Source organism: Urocampus carinirostris, chromosome 12 (genome assembly GCF_059441175.1).
Source record: "Urocampus carinirostris isolate Australia breed hairy pipefish chromosome 12, RoL_Ucar_1.0, whole genome shotgun sequence".
Lineage (NCBI taxonomy): Eukaryota > Metazoa > Chordata > Actinopteri > Syngnathiformes > Syngnathidae > Urocampus > Urocampus carinirostris.
The window spans coordinates 37,397,725-37,419,191 of record NC_142360.1 but is presented as its reverse complement, the minus strand read 5'-3'; the positions used below and the strand labels follow the sequence as shown (position 1 = coordinate 37,419,191).

At 40.2% G+C, this 21,467-nt stretch overlaps 1 protein-coding gene across 2 annotated transcripts; it reads left to right on the top strand.

Annotated features, from left to right (window-relative positions):
- The first annotated feature begins 5,989 nt into the window (after positions 1-5,989).
- On the top strand, positions 5,990-16,910 carry LOC148355871 (SERPINE1 mRNA-binding protein 1-like). 2 transcript variants are annotated; one of them, XM_088348790.1, is made up of 9 exons: positions 5,990-6,487; positions 9,520-9,751; positions 9,826-9,969; positions 10,336-10,407; positions 11,873-11,947; positions 12,029-12,200; positions 13,239-13,283; positions 13,368-13,565; positions 15,939-16,910. In XM_088348790.1, exons 1-9 carry the CDS (start codon positions 6,223-6,225, stop codon positions 15,993-15,995), a joined length of 1,260 nt encoding a protein of 419 aa, XP_088204916.1. In that variant the 5' UTR covers positions 5,990-6,222; the 3' UTR covers positions 15,996-16,910. The 2 variants fall into 2 exon arrangements, with proteins under 2 accessions (XP_088204916.1, XP_088204918.1); XM_088348792.1 differs by having other exon boundaries at positions 5,991-6,487; positions 12,032-12,200.
- The last annotated feature ends 4,557 nt before the right edge of the window (positions 16,911-21,467 follow it).

Below are 21,467 nucleotides of genomic sequence, written 5' to 3'. Positions count from 1 at the left end.
TAAACACAATGAGATTTTTTTCAAAGGAATTACAGTGCATGAAGGTAAAAATACACGGGTTCCCCTGACGTTGTGTTCTAAATGCGGTATTTTGAAGTCGAGTCGAGTAAAGTTAGTAGAGTTTGTCGAGAACCGGCTTCTTTAACTCGGCTCACGAAAAGGAACCGGCTCTTTTGGGTCCTAAACGGCTCTTCAGGTTGTTTTTGCTTCTTTTACCCCAACATGACCGGATATTAAGTAAAATTATGCACAAAATGACTTAAAGGAAGGGGGGATTAGAACAAAAAAAGAAAAAAATACCAAAATGAAAAAGTAGTGAAAAGCTGAGGAAAAAAAAGAAACAAAAGGAAGAGAAAAAAGAAGGAAACATTTAGAAAAAAGCCAGAAAAAAAGAAAAAGAAATGTAGGAAAAAAGTAAATAGAGAATAAAAAGAAAAAAGTAACAGCTCGGAAAAAATAAACACAATGAGATTTTTTTCAAAGGAATTAAAAAAAAAAAAAGTAGAAACAAAAACACGGAAAAAAGAATAAAAAGTTTGTGTTGCATTCAAATAATTTCCAATTCTCATTTCGATAAATAGATATCGGGCAGAGCCGTGTAAATAAAAAGTGAATCTTGTTGCTAACATTGTACTTCCACTCAAAAATGTGATTAAGTACAGTTCTGTATCTTACAAGCGACTCAATAAGCCCCCAAAAATGTTAATATTATGCGACAAAATATATCAGGAAATAAAAAGAAATGGATATCTTGTGAAAGAATTGTAAGAGCAAACGACGTATGTAGGCCGTAGAACCTTTGCAATAGTACATGAGTCAATTCATTCAAAAGAGAAAAATCATTTTGCATTGCCGGAAACTCAGCAAAATCTAACTTGATGTCAAGTTTTGGACATGTTTGATCATTAATTATCTTGCCACACTTGGGATTATGGTTGCTCACTGTAGTGTCAAGCATTGCTCACCGACTTTGTGTGACCCGTGGAAAATTACAGGGACCATTGGTCCCAACAGAGATCTATGGGTCCCCAAAATTTAGTGTTATCGAGGTTGAAATCGTAAATCGGCGACAAATATATAATATAAATCTATATATTCATTCAGTTTTAATCATCAAATTGTTCATTCATTTTCTGCATCAAATTATTGTTGGTAATATACCGATTAAAGGGATAACCACAGACCTGTCTTTTTTTAAATTTTCTCCTTTTATACTTCCTTTTTTTCTTCACTTCTTTATACAACATAATTCGTAATATCAATCATCAAAGCAAGTGAGCCGTTTGAGAGCCGGCTCTTTTCAATGAGTCGAGCCAAAAAAGCCGGTTCTCTTAAAAAAGACGGACTTCCTTTCACTACACAACGAGATCTCGTTGGCCGAGATCGGCGTGCAGACGAAAACTCGAACCGCGAGACCAAAACAACAATGGCGGATCTGCCTGACGAAAAGTTTGGAGTGCGGTAAATCTTTGTTAAAAAATGATAATGACAATTTCGTGTCAAAAAAGTTGCGCCCCGGGGACGCACGTTGATTTGAGACGATGCGTCCCCAGCAAAAATGATGCGTCTAGGACGCTGGGACGCGGGCAAACCAGAACACTGGGTTTAGTAATTTTCTCTACTTATTTTGAATTTTTAACATTTTTTCATCCATCCATTATCTGCACCGCTTATCCTCAGTAGGGTCGCGGGGGTGCTGGAGCCCATCCCAGCTATCTTCGGGCAGTGGGCAGGGGACACCCTCAACTGGTTGCCAATGATCCTGACATGCATGTTTTTGGAATGTGGGAGGAAACCGGAGGGCCCGGAGGAACCCCACACAAGCACGGGGAGAACATGCAAACTCCGCACAGGAAGATTGGTAGCTGGATTTGAACCCATGACCTCAGAACTGTGCCGCACACGCGCTAAACACCGCGCCGCAGTGCAGCCACATTTTTTCATGCAAAATGAAAATCCCACCCATGAAAACTCAATGTTCAACATAATATATAGAAAAACAAAGAGCAGTCTACTTAACTAGGAGTGTGGTGCAAGGATATCAATGGCGGGCTGTGGATTTTACAACTGAGCCTTCAGCTACGGCTTAATGAGTTAAATATCTGACCCAAGCCACGCGCCCAGTTCTCTACGTCAGACGGTCCTGTCGGGCATCCGTCAATGCGCGAGAGAAGTGTATACTCAGTCAAGTCGAGTCAAGTCATTTTTATTTGTGACGCCCTAAATCACGAAGAGTCTCAAAGGGCATCACAGATTATTACACTATCTTACACAGACTATTTTTCAGCCGACGAGAAGAGTAGGTTATTCATATGCTATGGAGTAGAAGTGAGTTTTAAGTTTAAATTTAAACATTTCCACTGAGGTTGCAGATCGGATCTCAGGGGGAAGAGCGTTCCACAGCACCGGTGCCCTGATGGAGAACACTCTCGAACCAGCGGAACACTTCTTTGCTCTTGGGATCACCAGGAGACCGGCGCTCTCGGAACGAAGGCTTCGGGCCGGGACATAGGGGCATATCAGATCTGAAAGATAAGAGGGAGCAAGTCCATGTATGATTTTGTATAATACTAAGAGAACCTTGAAATCACATCTAAGGCTAACTGGGAGCCAATGCAGGTTAGCCAAAATCGGTGTTATGTGATCGTACTTTTTTGTCCTAGTTAAAAGCCTCGCTGCGGCATTTTGTACCAGCTGAAGAGACTTGATTCTAGACTTCGGGAGACCAGAGAGTAGTGCATTAGAGTAATCGAGACAGGAGGTAACAAATGCATGAATTATCATTTCCGCATCCGACTGAGACAGTATTGAACGGATTTTAGCAATGTTACGAAGATGGAAGAAAGCGGTTCTAGTCATTTTCTTTACATGAGTTTCAAAGGATAGATCAGGGTCAAATATGACACCTAAATTTTTAACTGAGTCACTCTGTGTGAGGTGACATTTGTCAATGTTCACAGCAGTTTTTGAGAATAAGTCACGGCATTTAGATGGACCAATGACTAACATTTCGGTCTTTTCAGAGTTAAGAAAAGGGCCCCGTGCCATGTGACACCTAAAGCCTGTCTTTTGTGACAGAATCTAAGCTAGACAAGACTGTTTAAACAGAAAGAATGAAATATTAACACTTGTTTTCTCAGGTGATCAAATATTTATTTGCAGCACAAATAAATTGTTAAAGAATCATGCATTGTGATTTCTGGATTTTTCTTTTTAGTTTATCTCTCTCACAGTGGACATGCACGTACGATGAAAATTTCACACCCCTCCATGATTTCTAAGTGAGCAAAATAGCAGGGTGTTCAAATATGTATTTTCTTCACTGTAAACACAAAATTGAAATGGGAAAATGAACTTTTAAATTGTTTCAAACCAGTTTTCAAATGAAATCTTTATTTTTAGTTTTTTATAAATGTTATAATTTCCCCTGAATTGTTTCAGTAAAAAAAAGGTTGCACTGCTTCATTTACTAAAACAATAAAACTTTTATTTTTTGAGTTTATTCAATTGCGCAGAGCTTATTCACCTTTTACTGTTAATCTGTACTACTCCGTCAAAAATTATTCGTCACTTCATACCTGCTTAATATCATTAATACTCATCTTGAGTTATTCTTGTATTTTTTTAATAATTGTAATATTGTTTTATGTATACATGTATATAGTTTCTATTTTTAAGCAGGCAATTGTGTGGACAGCAAAGTAAGAACTTTATTGTGCAGGGAATCGAGGTTCTTTACTGTCCATATGTCACTAAACACTTTGAATTTGAATTATATATTATTATGTTTTTACTTGGTCCACCTCAGTATTTTTCAAAGTTGAAGAGTCATTAAATATACAAATAGTTGGTCTGGCGATAACTAAATACAAAATCAATATGGGGGAAAAAAAAACAAATTAACATAATTTTAAACCAATTTTAAAGGCATTTTATTTGCAGCTGTATCACACAAATAAATTGTTAACAAATCATGTATTTTGATTTCTGGATTTTTCTTTTTAGTTTATCTCTCTCACTTTGGACATGCACCAACGATGAAAATTTCAGACCCCTCCTTGGTTTCTAAGTGGGAGAAATAGCAAAGTAGCAGGGTGTTCAAATGCTTATTTTCTTCTCTTCATTCTTTTTTGTATACATGCATATAGTTTCTTAGTTTCTATTTTTACGCAGGCAACTGTGTGGACAGCAAAGTAAGAACTTTATTGTGCAGGGAATCGAGCTTCTTTACTGTGCATATGAGGCTTGAGGTACTTTAATGTGCATATGACACTAAACAACTTTGAATTTGAATTTATTAATGTATATATTGCTGTTTTACTTGGTCCACGTCAGTATTTTTAAAACTTGACGAGTCATTAAATGCAGAAATAGTGTGTCTGACGATAACTAAATACGAAATCAATATGGGGGGGAAAAAAAAACAAATTAACATAATTTTAAACCAATATTAAAGGCATTTTATTTGGAGCTGTATCACACAAATACATTGATAACAAATCATGCATTTTGATTTCTGGATTTTTCTTTTTAGTTTATCTCTCTCACTTTGGACATGCACCTGTAACAGAGATGAAATTTGATTGTTTTGAATGTTTTTTTTGAATTCTCAAAAATCTGTGTTTTTGTTGTATTACTGTTAATATTCCGGTACCTCATTCAGTTGTTAAGTCATGGGCGTCTGCGACTGTCTTTTTCGTTTGGCACTTTAGGGGCTTCAGCGCTTGCCGTAGCTTTAGTGAATTTGTAAGCGCTGAAGGTAAGATGTGCCCAATATCAGTTGGATAAAAAATGCATATTTTGCTAGACATATGAGCTGCTTTCGCAAATTATTTTTGTATATAAAGATATATAAGTTGTGCTAAATGATGTATATTAAAAAAGCACTCAAAAAGAAGTAAAGCAATACAGCTTGAAACGATGCAACGTGTTTTGATGCAAACACGCCACGAGGTGCGGCCTGTTGAGTGATGACCCGTTTTTTTGTATCTTTAATATTTTAGATAATTGCAGTCGTGAACAGATGCCCCTGACTTTTGTATTGTTTTGTTTACTGAATGCAGGTACGTGGGAAAGTTATGTTCATTGTTATTATGGAAGTTTCATTATTAATGTGCTCGCATGTTGTCTGCTTGCCGTAGCTTAAGTAAATTTGTAAGCGCTGAAGATAATTGCAGTCGTGAACAGATGCCCCTGACTTTTGTATTGTTTTGTTTACTGAATGCAGGCAATAAACCCAGAGACTGTGAAACCTTGTGTCGTGCATGAAAGAGGGTCGCTACACACCAACAATGAAAATTTCAGACCCCTCCTTGGTTTCTAAGTGGGAGAAATTGCAAAGTAGCAGGGTGTTCAAATACTTATTTTCTTCTCTTCATTCTTTTTTGTATACATGCATATAGTTTCTTAGTTTCTATTTTTACGCAGGCAACTGTGTGGACAGCAAAGTAAGAACTTTACTGTATTGTGCAGGGAATCGAGGTTCTTTACTGTGCATGTCACTAAACAACTTTGAATTTATTATATATTATTACGATTTACTTGGTCCACCTCAGTATTTTTAAAACTAAGAGTTATTATATGCACAAATAATGTGTCTGGCGATAACTAAATACAAAATTAATATGAGGGGGGAAAAAAAACGAATTAACGTCATTTTAAACCAGTGTTATAGGCATTTTTGAAAAGTGATTTATTTATATTGTTACACATTTTATAAATGCAAACGAGTTAGAATTTTTATTTATTAAACAAGGGGCTTATTCCGGGTTGTTTACCAAAACAATTCAACTTACAACTTTTTTGTTTTTTACTCAAAAATGATGTCGTCGCTTTGAAATTGCAACACCGCACTTGCATATTATTAGCAAGTATTTTGACAAAAAGAGAAGCGTATTTATGAATTAAAGGCATGACGACTTTCTTTAAAGGCTTCTAACCACAGCAAAGTGTTTTAAAGCGCGCGTGCATCGTTTCCCCGGGCGAACAACACGAGGTGCCTGTTGCATTGTGGGTAAGATAGTTTTTACAAGCCTCTCCCTTATTGCTCGCTCCCGCCATCTGACTACACACCCCATCCGCGCCTTCCCCCGAATACCCGTATGTGTATCTCGCCGGAAGAGAAGAAGCTCCTATTCCCAGCCATCTTGTGGCTTCACCTAGCGAAGTGCTCGCATCAATCCTCGTAGAATCGGAGGAAAATCCTGCTGAAGGGGCGCCATCATGCCCGGACAAATGCAAGAAGGTTTTGGCATCGCCGTAACCAATCGGTACGACCAATTATTAGACGATGAGTCGGATCCGTTTGAGCTTATGAAGCAAGCTCAGGCTGACGCGAAGAAGAAGAAGGAGGCAGCCGCTTCGTGTGCCCCCAAGCCTGCGGCTCAGACGGCCAAGCCGCCTAAAAAGGAGTCCCAGAAAGACAGAAAAACACCTTTGAGCGATAAAAAGGCGGAGCCTCAAGCTCCCGTCCCGCTTAAGAAAGACGGTGAGCATGTTTTCGCTTGTTTTTTTTCCTAGTCGCCGCCTTCTAGCACAGAATGCTAAAGCTAACTTGTAGCAAGGTGCATATAACATGGCGTGGTTGCTACAGGGGTCATGTCCCCCTTCTCCATTTCTGCACACATTTCACTAAAACCGTACAATTTTATTAACTCTTTAATCATAAAGTCTGCCGCTTCACTTTGAGGCCCATTGGATTGCAAGGCCTTGCGTGTTGAGTCAATTTGCAATGCATATTTCTCAGTGGAAACATCTAAACAGAAGGAATCCAAACAAGTGATGTCAAGTGCGTCCATTTTGGAAAAAAAACAATCCAACATGTGCTTATTGTCAACATGCCCTCGCACATGCTTCCTAGCACTACTTCCTTGCTTTTGTACTAGCAACATGCTACCAGCTAACACACTCGCATTCCAATCGTAGATCCACGGAAATTGCAACTCTTCTAGAGTTGGATCTAGGTAAAAAATTGAGGGTTTGCAGGAATCTGCACGTGTGATTACGTGTGTGAGGTCAAGTGGTTGGAGAGAAGATGAGACAGGTGCACCCTGGGTGTTTCACCCAGCTGCTTAGATGCTTCTATTTCTAGATTCAGGGCCACTGAAGCAATATCTCCCAACATGCGTCGACCTCCAGCGGTCTTGTGCTGCCACCGTTGAGATCTTGAAGTTAAGAGATGCACTAAAATTATTTTTGGGGGGTTTAAACGAAAAATGTCACATCAAAGTGGGAATCGGATTCTAATTTTGCACTAACTTGCTAAATGCACACATGATTGTGAATTTATGTATAATATATATATATATATAGATGTTATGTATGGACACATGTACATTCATATCTTACTTGTCTTAATTTGGAATTTTGTCCTGGGAATGTAAGCACTATTTTTTTAATTGCATTATTGTTTTTATAAACTCACAACCCTATACCAGTATGCAGGTAAGTACTGCTAATTTATCCTGACATTCTTTTATCTGTTTTTTCCTCTGTGAGATCCTTTGTTTTTATCCTGCAATGCCACGCCTAATCTCTTTTAAAGTGTTCATTAGGTTATTCATGTTAAAACAACAATTGTAAAATGACAAATTTCTCAAATCAGTGGCTTAAAATGGGTGTTTATTAAATGTACGTAAAACAAGAGAGTGCATTGAAGTGCCTACAGAAAAAAAAATCAGCCAAATTTGAATTGTTGGGTGATCTGAAAGACAAATAACACTACTTCATTTTTGAGTAAAGTGGCTGGTTGTAACAAAAATTAGCTTGTACAGTGGAACCTCGGTTCTGGACCATAATCCGTTCCATTTCTTTGTACGAAAACTGATTTGTACGATCACCGAAGTCGTTTTTTCCCATTAAAAGTAATGTAAAATCGTTTTAATCTGTTCCAACACCCTAAATTTTTACCACGGAAGTAACCATGAAGCTAACCCAGGCTACTCGTACGTTCGCGTTAGCGTAATCTTCTGTACGAAAGATTACGCTAACACGAACGTGTAAAAATAAAAAAAAATCAGGTCGTTTACACGTCATTTAGCACCCAGGTCTCCACAACAAAGGGTGAGCAGTTGAAGGATAAAGAAAAGAATTACGAGTAGGATTTCTTACCTTGGCGGTTGTCTGCAGAAGCCATGCTGTATTCCTGAAAGAAGGGAAACTCGCACACCTTCATATTTTGCTATTATTTCTTTCTTAAATGCAATAGTTGTACGCACTACTCCTCTTTTTTTACCTGTAGCAACTTTGCTGCTTGCACCGCCCTTCTTCCGAGGCATAATTAGGAGTTAAAACACTCCCTTCACCGCTTTTGGAAAACGAAAGCAGAGGAGTGCGCGTTGCCGTGACAACAGTTCTTCACGAGGGGCGGGGGCAATCTACACTCGTACGCCGCTCAGCATCGCCCCTAGCGTACCGGCGTTCGAACCCCAATTTTTTTGAACGAAAAGCGAAGCCAGAATTTCTCGAAATTTTGGGTCGAGAACCGATTTGTTCGAACTGAGAGGCGTTCGAAAACCGAGGTTCCACTGTAGCTGCTACATTGCACAGTCTCGCTTAGCTTTTGATGGACAGGAGAGTGATAATGACAAGAAAATTAGAGCAGGAGGGATTTGATGATGATGACAGTGGTGCAATAGCATGCACTGAATTCGCATTTTCACCAAAGCTAAATAAAAATGATAGTAAATTAGTCTCTTGCATCTCATAGCTTAGCACGATCAAATAGTCTTAAGCGACATGGAATTAATGTCACACATAAAGTAGGTGTTTACAAATTAAAACTAGTTGCTTAGCTCTGTAGTGCTATCACGTAAACATTAGCCAAAGCCAAGTCACATTGGTCTGTATAGCCCTTAATCACCAAATGTGTAAGTACTACACAGGCCACAATTGCACTGATCTGTCTGGGTAGTGGCTAACAAAAACCTGTAAGCAAAAGGACATAATCTTCTGAGACAATGTATTAGTGGTCAAAGCTTCTGTTTTGACCTCCATCTCATTCATTTTGTCCGCAAAATGAAAAATGAGCAGCCGCGTAGTGCCCCAGACTGAAAGCCAGCTTCGCGTTAGACATAACATTATCCCAACATTGTTCTTTTTTTTTTTACTTATATCTGGTTCCCAGGCCCAAAATGCAGATTTTCGGGGGGCAATTTTTCGATGCCAGCACGTTTGTGCGTCGACGTCTGAGAAGCCAGGTTTGATCGGGCGGCTTTAATGTTACCTCAATCGTGTCAGGCGAAAGGGTTTCAAACCTAGAGCAGTCCATGGCCTGCATTCCAAACCATCCATTCACTCATTGCTGCCTCAGCTAATAAGGAATGGTGGTGTGATCTCTAGCGGACAGTCACCCTCAATTGTCCTAAAACCTGCTGCGAAATGATAGGCAACGGAATTAATCCCTCACAAGCCTAAACTGATGGTGTGGTTTTTAACCCAGAAGATCAGGGCAAACATGTTTTCAAGTGATAACCAAGATGTAATTCCTGCTCCAATAGTCTTTTATGTATCATCTCGAAGGCCCTGGCGTGAGGAGAATGGGCCGCAAGCCGGAGGGGGAAGGACCGAGGCCCCAAGGTGGCCAGCAGGGAGGAGAGGGTCGCCAGCAAGGGGGAGAGGGTCGCCAACAAGGAGGAGAGGGTCGCCCTCCAGCAGACAGACGACCAGTGGACAGGCGGCCGCCTCGACGCTTTGAGAGACCAGCCGGCGAGCCCGGCGAGAAGCCCGAAGGAGGCGAATTCTCAGTGGAGAAGTGAGTTTTAGTTCTTGGCACTGAACCAATTTCAAGCAGACCGGCAGTCATTAATGTTTTTTCTGTTAATTCAGACCCATCGGGGACAGGCCGATGAGGGGCCGAGGCGGCATCGGCCGAGGGTTCCGCGGGGGCCGAGGGCGCGGCATGGGCCGCAGCGACGGGTTCGACTCGAGAGGGAAACGTGAATTTGACCGACACAGTGGCAGCGACCGATCGTAAGTAATTTTTGGGATTGAAAGTCACTTAAAAAATGAAATCACAACATTATAATATGTAATGCAAAGTCAAATGGAAATCACAACGGACACTTAACTGTTAGCTCATTAACGGCAGTTCTAATTTGCTGACACCTATGTCGCTCAGCAGGATGGCCCTATCTTTCAAAGTCATGTGACCTTCATTTACAGATAGTTCTATGGCATAGTGACTTACGAGTGGAAAAGAATTGCTATCAAGTCAGGTCAAATTTATTTGTATTGCCCTGAATCACAAAATGTTTCACAGCCAACAATTACACTACCCTTCATGTTACATGACATGTATGATATTTTAAACAAAATGTAATGTATTTTCCCCTTCAGTGGTTTGAAAGGTGAAGACAAGCGAGGTGGAAGCGGATCACACAACTGGGGAACCGTCAAGGATGAACTCAAGTAAGTCAGCAGCCAGACTAACATGTGGAACTGCAGGATGCGTGTGCGTCACCTAAAGATAGAAATAGTTCTTCATTCCCCTTACTGGAAAGCTTGTCAATGTTGATTTGTGAATCGGGTAAATAAGGATTACCGTATTTTCCGCACTATACGGCGCACCGTGTTATAAGGCGCACCTTCAATGAATGATATATTTTTAAACTTTTTCCATACATAAGGCGCACCCCATTATAAGGCGCTATAAGTACATGCTGGTTTAAGATCAGGTAATTGTGCAATTTGGTAATTGTAATCCTGTGCAGTCCTTCGAGACATTTTTGTGATTAAGGGCGTCATAAATAAATGTGACTTAACTTGACTACAGTAGAGGATGTAGTTACGTTATGCAACCGTTAGATGGTGCCGCGCTAAAGCGAATGTCAACAAAACAGTCAGATAGGTCAGTCAAACTTTATTAATAGATAACAAACAAGCTTTCCACAACTCCATTCACTCCCAAAATGAATAACAGACGTTTTATTATTTTCTCTGAGGTAAAGCATTTTCGTGACACATCTTTAACATATTTGAACAACAGCAAGGCATAACATTTAACTCTTCCTCCATTTAGTCAACTTGCAAAAAAACGTCTGATACTGTTATGGTAAATTAAACGTTAGTGCAATCGCAATATAGTGACACTCGTAATGTGAAAAAACAAGTGCAAAACAATAACAGTAAAGCAGTAACATAATAACTGTAAAATGTAAAACGTTGTAGTGGGTTTTACATAATTCACCCATGGAACCATTGTTCTGTTAGCGAGTTCCTAGGGGGACTCTTAATTCTGCCGGCTCGAGCCACTCTCGTGTTCGATTCATAAATGTTGCTCTATTCCCGTGTTCTACTGCGTGACTGATCGCCTTGAGTTTAAACTCTGCGTTAATAGTAGCCATTTCAGGGTCTTTATACAAACGCACAAATAAAAGAGAATCGTTCTTTATTATTTCCAAGTATGCACAGCGCACTTCTACGCAAAACATGGAGTAGGTGGCTGCTTACCGTAAGTTGCGAGACCTTGTAATTCAATATTGATCCATATAAGGCGCATAGTCAGCTTTTTTTTTTAAAAAATCAGATTTTATGTGCGCCTTATAGTGCGGAAAATACGGTATTTGATAGTAAAGCCTGACTTGTTGCTTTGCAGAACAATGACATTGTCTTAACCTGGGTCAACATTAGTATGCGGATTGCAAGAGGTGGTGGTATTACAATTAAATTTATATACCTGCTGATTCATTGAGCTTGTTTAAGGGGTCTCCAATTTGTCCTTTTTCAAATTTTGCCATTTATTTTGTTGAATTTTCACAACAAACGCCCATGTGGCACTTAATATGTTTTTATGATTGGTCCTGATTTTGGAAACATGCACGCCAGTTGGAGCGTTGTCACTTGGGAGCAATCAAACCAGGTTTCTCCTCCGCAGTGAACTCGACCAATCAAACGTCACCGAAGAGAACCATGAAACCGAGGAACGCCCGCCCGCCAACTCTGAGAACAAGTGAGTTCATCTCGTCCTCGGCGTCCTACGGTCGGAACCGTCAGGGTGGCCACTCACGATGCGCCTGTCGTGCTCTTGTTGAAGGGAGAATGAGGTGGAGGAGGTGAAAGAGGAAAGCCCAAAAGAGATGACCCTGGACGAGTGGAAGGCCATGCAGGACAAGGAGCGCTCAAAGGTGGAGTTCAACATTCGGAAAGCCAACGAAGGTGCGGATTGGAACAAAGGATTCGTGCTGCACAAGTCCAAGGCTGAAGTGAGTCGGAAAGCATTACGAAAAGCTGCTCCATGGTGCTGGCATTTATCAATCGCCACCTCATTTGATATTTGTATAATCCGTCTAAAAAACTTTTGGAATACAAATTCATTGACAGCTTCCAAACTTTAAATAATTGTCAATGTTTACTGCCCTTATTATACTTATTTTTGCGTTAAATCAAATATTTTAACCCGGGCTGGGATTAAATCTCATGCAATTTAGTAACGATATTTTTTAACTGATATTAGTGAGACCACACGTACAAAGTCGCATAAAGTTGGACATTTGTTTTACTTGTAAAAAAAATAAAATAATTCATAGTGCAACATTATTGAATGTCCTCCTTTTTTATTGTTGCAGTCATGTGGAAAATGTTTCTCCGAAATCTGTTATTAATGTTTTTTCTCCCTCACGAGTTAGTTAACCATAGTGTTTGAAATGTTATTATGACTGCGACAATATTTTTGGACACACAATTTTAATTTGAAAATTTCCGCTTAAGAATACAGCGTTTGTAACGAAAACGTGTCAGTGTATCTGACTCATATTTTTATCTACATATTGAAATAGTTGTCTGTTTTAGCTCTTGTGTTTGTGTCTCGTCAGAGGCTTTTTATATATATATATATATATATATATATATATATATATATCCAAATGCTGGTTTAAGATCAGGTAATTGTGCAATTGTAATCCTGTGCAGTCCTTTGAGACTTTTTTGTGATTAAGGGCTATATAAATAAATGTGACTTGAATTGAAAAAAACCCACTGTAGTATTACTAAACACGTACTTGCAGATATATTGTACAATGAATTATTTGACAATGCACATAAAATGCTAAAAGACAAAAAGTTCCAGACTCCGCTACTTTAGAGGAGCACAAAGAGATTTTGGTGTTTGCTTTCTCAAACACACAGATTTGCGGATTTGAATATGATTTTAGGTTTGAGGCATCTATTTCTAAATTGGATGTCTAAATAATTTCTTGCAGTGAAATTTAGAAGCATTTTCTAATGATCAGCCTCTCTTGCAGGCTAAAAAGAATGAGCTGATTGACGGAGAAGGTTGTGAGTCAAAGGTAAGCTCTCTACGGATACACCGCGTCTTCAATGAATGCTTTGGATTCCGCTTTAAAAGTTCTCTGCCTCGCGTGTCTTTGTAGACTGAGGAGGACCACCACTGCCGCAAGCCTGCCAACGACATAACGTCCCAGCTGGAAATCAACTTTGGAGACCTCGGGCGCACAAACCGCGGACGCGGAGGCCCTCGCGGCGGGCGGGGAGGTCGAGGGCGCGGCGGGATGCCCCCCGGCGAACGCACCGGGGACACCCCTAGGCCGTCTCGTGGAAGGACTGAGAAGGTAAAGGATGAAGCCTTGTGAAATTAATGACAGTGGTACCTCTATGTACAAAAAATTTTGATAGTTATTATTTCACAAAAATCTACCTCGCTTTACCAAGGAAATTCCAATCCACACGCTCCTCCAGAGGCTACCACTAGAGACCTCTTAGAAGTGCAGCACGATTGGTGTGTAATCACAAGACTGTTTTCTTCCCCCACAAACGTTTTTAGTTCCATGTTTGGTTAATGGAGTGTTTGGCCAACCAATATTGTCACAGTTCAGGTTTTGCAATCAGAGGCCATTTTTAACGTCACTAGCCAATAAAGGTGAGGCGGAGTTTGCAAGCAGTACGCTATGACACTCAACCACATGAGAGCTTTGTGTGACGGACCTAACAAAGCTCCCCAGAAGAGGGCGCTCTTTTGTCCATTCAGGTTTTGCTAATCTGCTGTCACCTCTTTGGCTTAGTCATGTTACCTTTAGTACTCAGGGAAAAAATACTTAGTAAATGCACTTTTCTTTTCATATTGAAAATTGACTGAATTGAAATACTGGTCTGAAATCGCTATTTTCGGTTAATCGTGCAACCCTAGTGCCAATCACAAAGCCACAAAGGGACTCGCGCAGCACTTTATTGCAGGAATTTCCAAGGAAGGTTATTTCCCTGTTGCAAAAAAGAGATTAGAGAGATGCTGCCTAAATGCGAGGAAGTTGCTGCTTTTGTTGAAAACAACATTCAGAAAATGTGTTAACGTTGACACTTGACATACACACTTCTGTAATGTTAAGTTTAAATTTTTGTAGACACTCAATATAAGTCCTCCTCCAGGTCACATCTTTATTTAAGGTCTCCATGGTTACAAAGACAGATTATCATATAACGGCAACATGATTGGTTGATAGTGACAATGACGTTATCGTCAGAACAACGTACATAGGCTAGGTTCACATTGCAGAGGTTAAAGCTCAACTTCTTGAAATCCGCTGTTTTTGTGAGATCGTTTAGTTGACAACGAAATTTGACTAAACCTTCCTGTGTGAATGCCACAACGGTTTTGCATGCACAGAAGAGCATACATGACGTTGCACGTAACGCACTCATGTTTGCGGAAGTTACTCATGGATGTTAACAGCGGAGCGTTGTCCCCACAAATATTATTTATATCCAAAACCTTGCTTCCCCCCCATTGATTGCTGTCCATGTGGTGGGATTTCAATGTAAATATTGTTAACTACCACTGAGAGGATATTATCACTCAAAATAAACTCTGGCGCAAATCCGTGATTACGATGTTGGCTGTTCCGTGAGTTACAAAATGAGTGCTCATCCATGAATGTGTGATTAAATGACATTGTGTTTTTGTCTGCCGTGGTTGTTTTAAGTCTTCGCCTCCTTCCTCCTGTTTGAAGGAGGATTAATGACATTTACCGCCTGTTAATGACGGGCTGGTCGCGTGAATTTGTGTGGACCGTCCAGAGAGAAGTCTCATTCTATTTTCATTCGGATATGTATCGGATTCAGGACCACATATGAATAGAATAGAAGAATAGAATTTACTTTTATTGTCATTCTTTGTAACAATACACACAGAACGAAATGTCGATACACCTGACCCGTACAGTTAAACAGTAGCGAGCCACGATTCAGTATTTTTTTTCAGAGATTATGCATTTGTCCATCGATAGGATATTTTGTAATTGCTGCATTTGGAAAACAGTTAAATACAGTTCTTGGTGTGCGCCGCTGCTGGCTGTATGCATTGTTTTTTTATTTTGAAAAAAGTGGATATATGCCCTTCAGGCGGACACGAACAGAAAGTACAGGTCCAATAAAAAAGTTTTTCCTGCGGACCTAGACAAAAATTGAGTTAAAAAATGTAACTGGCATCCAATGAAATCTACTTTGCTTTTTTCCAACAATAAAAACAGAATAAACAAATCATTTTGCAGGGAAGGCAGAGACAAAATTATTTGGATAATTGTTTGTTTCCATAAAGCCTGTCGAAAGTGATAGTGTTGCGAGTCCAGCTAAAACGTGATGTATGACAACTGAAACGGGAAACATTATTTTGAAATGTACAGTGGTGCGCCATAACTCCTCTCGCATCACACACCCACACCTTCGTTATGGAAACTCGTAGTAAATTCACATTTATTTTCTTTAAGGGTTGTTTTGTACTCTGATTTGTATATTACGTTTTGTTTAATGTAATTACTATAGAAATGTGTTTATAGCTATTTAGGGTTCTTTTGTTTTGGGAGTTTGGGAATGGTCAAATGAGTTTTTTAATGATCTTATATCGAGAAAAGTTGGCTCGTTACATGAGCAATCTGAGCGACGGGCATGATCCTGGGATGAATTCATTGAAAACTGTCTCCTCTTGTCTCTAGTCATCCGCTTTGGTGCCCAACGTGGACGACCCCGAAGCCTTCCCGGCCCTGGCCTGAGCCTCGGCGGCATTTTGGGGGACGGGGATCCCACAGGAAGGCCCCGTCCACCCCAGAGCACCTCCACTACGAGGCTTGCATGTTCCTGGATCCTTCAACTAAGTGAGAAGACTGTCATGAACTGTGGCACTCGACGCGAGGACTGCGTTTTACCCAATAAGAAACAACAGGTGGGGGGAAAAATCAATTTACAAAAAAAAAAACCACAAAAAAACAAAATGGACTTCTTGCTACTCGGGAGCAACTTATTGATAGAGGTTTTTGTACTCTGAAAACAAAGTAGCAGGGATGCTTTCATACAGTATTTTTTTCAGAGATTATGCATTTGTCCATCGATAGGATATTTTGTAATCGCTGCATTTGGAAAACAGTTAAATATAGTTCTTGGTGTGCGCCGCTGCCGGCTGTATGCATTGTGATTTTTTTTTAATTTTATTTTTTTCTGCTTCAGCACTGGATGTTTTGTATTTTGTACACAGGAGAAGTGTATAATAAGACCGTTAAAATATTTTTCTTAGTATTTTTTTCCCCAATTGGGGCACATGGGGCTCTGAGGTCGAGGCTACTTGTACAACAACATTAGGTCATTTTTTAGGGAGCGGCAGCACTAACCGTGAAGCTCTTTTTTGTTTTTGTTTTTCTCAGTTGGCATATAGGAAGCGACATCATGGGCTTCATTCAATTTTTTTAGGGTGTAGCAATGATCTGCCGCCCTCTACTGTTTACACACTCCGCTTCAGCCATTCACTGCAGTCTGTATGCTTCCATCGGCCGCGGCGCCGCTCGCATAATCGCTCTGAAAAAATAAGTTGTCGCTCATTGTGTGGAACAACTGACGTGCTCCTGCAAAATAATGTGTGAATTCCTGCCCTGCTATCGGAGACCTCTGTCGGTAAATAAAAGATGGTCGGTAAATTGTTTGCACTGTCCTTACTGAAGTATCTGAATATCCAAGTGTTGTCGAATTTAATATGTAAAAAACTGAAAGTAAGGAGCAAAAAAATGCAATTAAATGCATTTTTGGTGGGTATAATGGGCGGAAATTGAGAGTTTAAATTTTTTTTAATGATGGAATATCAAAACTTAGGGGTTTGTACAGGTGTTTAAAATTCTTAAATGCTTGAATTTTTAATGTTGTTTTCAAGGTCAGGAAAATGCTTGGATTTTGGTGAAGTGCTTGAAGATGCTTGTCTAAATGTGAAGCAACGATGGTCACGCCAAAGGGGACCACTCAATTTAGAAAACCGGCTCTTTTGGCTCCGCTCCCAAATGCTCCTCAGATCTTTTTTTTTTTTTTTATGATACCTAATCAATAATTATAACATTATTCACCAAGTTATTTAGTAATTTAATATGATTTGCAGGTGATTCATGAAAACATTAAATATGAATCAAAATTTTTACAGATCTACCCAAAAAATGGTGTAATACACAACATTTAAGGTTTTTACGCATTGACCAAAAACAAAATCCTTAAATCCAAAACGATAAAATACAAATTAAATATATTAACTCAAGTGCTGTAAATGATAAAATGCAAAAGAATAACTATTTACAATATAAATGAAAATAAGTAAAACGCTAAAGCTAAAGATCAGCAGTCCCTTAAGATTGAAAGATAAAATACAATCTGCTTCGGAGTCACCAGTTTTTAATTTTTTTTTACCAAATTTGGTTCTTCGGTTTTTATACATAAAGTACCTCCTATTTTTTCTTCTGTATTACTTACTTACTTACTTATTGCTCCAGCGAAGGTCGGGGGGTCCCGTCCCTGTGCGTTGAGCCGACCAGATGAACCAGGTTTTTCCAATGCTGGCGGTCTTGTGCCAGCTGTTCTGCATCCTCTACGGCAACTCCGTGTTGTTGGAGGTCGCCCGCAACGACGTCGAGCCATCGAGTGCGGGGTTTCCCTCGTGGTCGTCTCCAGCCTGCGGCCTTTGGGTCAAACTGGAGAATGGCTCGTGTCGGATGGTCTGGTGGTAGACGAAGGACATGGCCAAACCAGCGGGTGCGGCGTTGTGCGACCAAGGAAGATGCTTGGGGCTGGCACGTGCGGGCTCTGAGCTCTTTATTGGAGACTCGCTGGGGCCACCTGATGTTCTCGATGGTTCTGAGAGCCCTGCTATCAAAACCATCGATTCTTGTGGCCAGGGTGTCGTTCAGGGGCCATGTTTCTGAGCCATAAAGCAGGATAGGGAGTACGGCGAGGTTGTAAATGCGGAGCTTCGTCTTGCGTGCGATGGTCTGGTGCCGCCAGAGTGGTTTCCAGAGAGACTGCAGAGCAGATGCTGCCAGGGCTCTTCTGCGGAGAATCTCTGGTTTTAGGTCCCCATTGTCTGTCACCATGGACCCCAGATATACAAAGCTCTTGACAGGCTCTACGATGTCGCTACCAATTTGGATGGGAGGTGGATCTGGTCCATCACCGACATACATGAACTTGGTTTTCGTCCAACTCACTTGCAGGCCAAGCCGCGCTGCCTCTTCGCTGTAAATGCCCAGAGCGTCTCTCAGCTGGCTGTAGGAAGTGCTGAGAATGATGGTGTCGTCAGCATACTCCAGGTCAGTCAGGTGGTAGTTGCCGAAAGACACTCCGGGGATGCGCTCACTAACCCTGAACATCAGATGGTCGATGATGCAATTAAAAAGGTCGGGAGCAGCCACACAGCCTTGGCGAACGCCGCTGGAGATAGCTTTTCTCTTCTGTATTGAATTCTGTTATTACTCGACACCTTTAAAGCCCTTTTCGTGTCTAAAGTGTGACGTTGCTAAGCTGTTCGTGCATTGTTGGAAGCAGAATGGCAGAATTCATGTCAGTTTACAGCCGCCAATTGACACAAAATCATTGTAGTTCATGGATAAGAACCACTCAAAAGATGGTGACTTTTATCAGTCATCCAACTTAAATATTCAATCTATGCAGGTTTTGTGCATAGTCATGTGGCTCATATGTCTCTAATATACTTGCCTGTTATTGGCTAGCGCAATGTCTTCCTCAAGATGCAAATATGCAATTGGCGGAATTCCCTCCAACAATGCCTTTAACTCCTGGTTCAGTTCTGAATCTTGAATTTGTTAAGCTATGGTCTCAAATCTCGCGGTGATGCTAAATAATGAAAAACATGATAACCATGGAAAGGAAGTTTTCGGTCGACAAGAATCTCAGACAAACTTATCATTACCCTCACGAAGGAAAATAGGGTTATAAGCGTAAGTAAGGGAACAATGCATCAAAGTCTCTTAAGATCATGGCAATCCTCGGAAGTGGAAGTTTTAAAATCGGTTTTCATTTGAATCTGTCGTCTCTGCATCCATCCACAAACTCCACTATAACAGCTCATTCGCATCACCCCGAAGGTACCTGTAAATAAACTATTTTTTCCTATAGTTTTGTTTTAACTCATGTTTTTTAACACACATCCTATTACAAAGTAGCATTATATTTAATTTTATGTTTTTATCTGAGGTACCTTAACACATAAGCTAAATGTTTCTTTCCCCGCAATTTCACCTAGTTTTATCTGAGTTGGTTTTAAGCATTTATTCTCTGAATTTCACCATTAAAAAGGGACCTTGGACAAAAACATCCATCCATTATCTGCACCGCTTATCCACAGTAGGGCCCCAGGTGGACAAAAACAATGTATTCTAAATAAAATTATTTCCATTTGAATAGAATGTGTCATGACACACATTCATGAAATTCACTATACACTACATTTTAAGTTGCATAGAATTTTTAAAGTAACAATGTAAAAAGTGTATATATAGGTTATATGCTAAGAAAAATACCGTATTTTCCACACTATAGGGCGCACTCCCAAAAAATAGTTTTTGGTCCTATATCTTCCATGGATAAGGCGCACCGGATTATAAGGCGCTACAATGGGAACGTGGACAAAACAGTCAGATCGTGCAAACTTCTTACCCCCTTAACATTCCCAAAGCTTGCAAAGAAGTAAATACTTGTCGTAGACACGTGCGGATGCGGTGTCCGTACGATGTCACTCAAATGCATCGTCCCAAATATCATTCGGAAGGTTAAAGTCTTGGGATTCAAGAAATGCCAACCATTCCTTAGTTTCTATTTTCTTTTTCACTCGCAACTTTACTGTGCATATGACAATAAACACTTGGAATTGAGTTTAATTCGCTCAACTCATCACAGCAACATCAAGATCGTTCTAAAACAAGATACCGGGAAAATATAAAGCCGGAGTAGCTCACCTAAGTTCTCACGTTCAATAATGATACGCAATCATGGTCTTCTTACAACCGTGAGTGAAGTAAATCCAGGAGAGTCAAATATTTACAAATACAGACTAATGAAACATGTTTCTTTATGGCGTACAAGCTTGCTATTCAGTCATCTTTTTCGGCCAATTGCAGGGTTTGTTTTGGCCCTTTAGCCTATCCGAGGCTCCGAATAACTTCAGCCAATAGCAATCGATTTAACGGATGATTGACACATCTTTTTCGGCCAATTGCAGGGTTTGTATTGGCCCTCTGGCCAATCCGAGGCTCCGAATAACTTTAGCCAATAGCGATCGATTCAAACGATGATTGACACATTGGTTAGCCAATGAAACGCGGTAGATAAATCCCAGCATACACCGCGTACTACTTGGCGTTCGTGGGAAAATCGAGTCGGCGGCTGTTGCGTAAGTTGCGAGACCTTGCGATTTAATATTGAGCCATATATAAGGCGCACTGTATTATTATGAGGCGCATGGTCAGCTTTTGAAAAAAAAAAATGAAGGCTTTTAGGTGCGCCTTATAGTGCGGAAAATACGGTATATACGTTTACTCAACACAACATGGAACACATTCACGAAACCCAGTAATAATGGTGATCAATGATAAATATTGGTTATTTACTGTGCAAATATGGATTCACTTCTGAATCTTGTGTATCAAACTAGAATAGCTATGCTCCCAAAACTTGCAGTGATGCTAAATAAGCAAAAACATGATAACCATGGAAAGGAAGTTTTGGATTGACAAGAATGACAAATTTATCATTACCCTCACTGAGGAAAATAGGGTTATAATAAGTAAGAGAATAATGTCCTTGGGCAAGACACTGAATCCCTAATGCCCCCAATAAGCAGGTCAGTTGCATGGCCGCTATTGGTGTGTGAGTGTGTGTGTGAGTGTGAAGCACATTGTAAAGTGCTTTGGGAGGTCTTCATTGACTTGAAAAGCGCTATCTAAATGCATCAACATAAACATTACCTGACAAAAGGGTGCAAAGTATGTTAGTTCAGTGCAGTTTTGTGTTCAGTATTGTGACAGTTTAGAAAAGAAGCTGCCTGAGTAGATTATTTATTCTGGCTCAAATGAGTCTGTAACGCCTCCCAGAGGGTCGCAGGTTGAACAGACGGAAACCGGGGTGAGTAATGATGCGTTTTGTTCTGTTCAGATGTCTCGAATTGAAAATGTCAAGTGAAGCAGTAGGTTGATCTTCTGTGC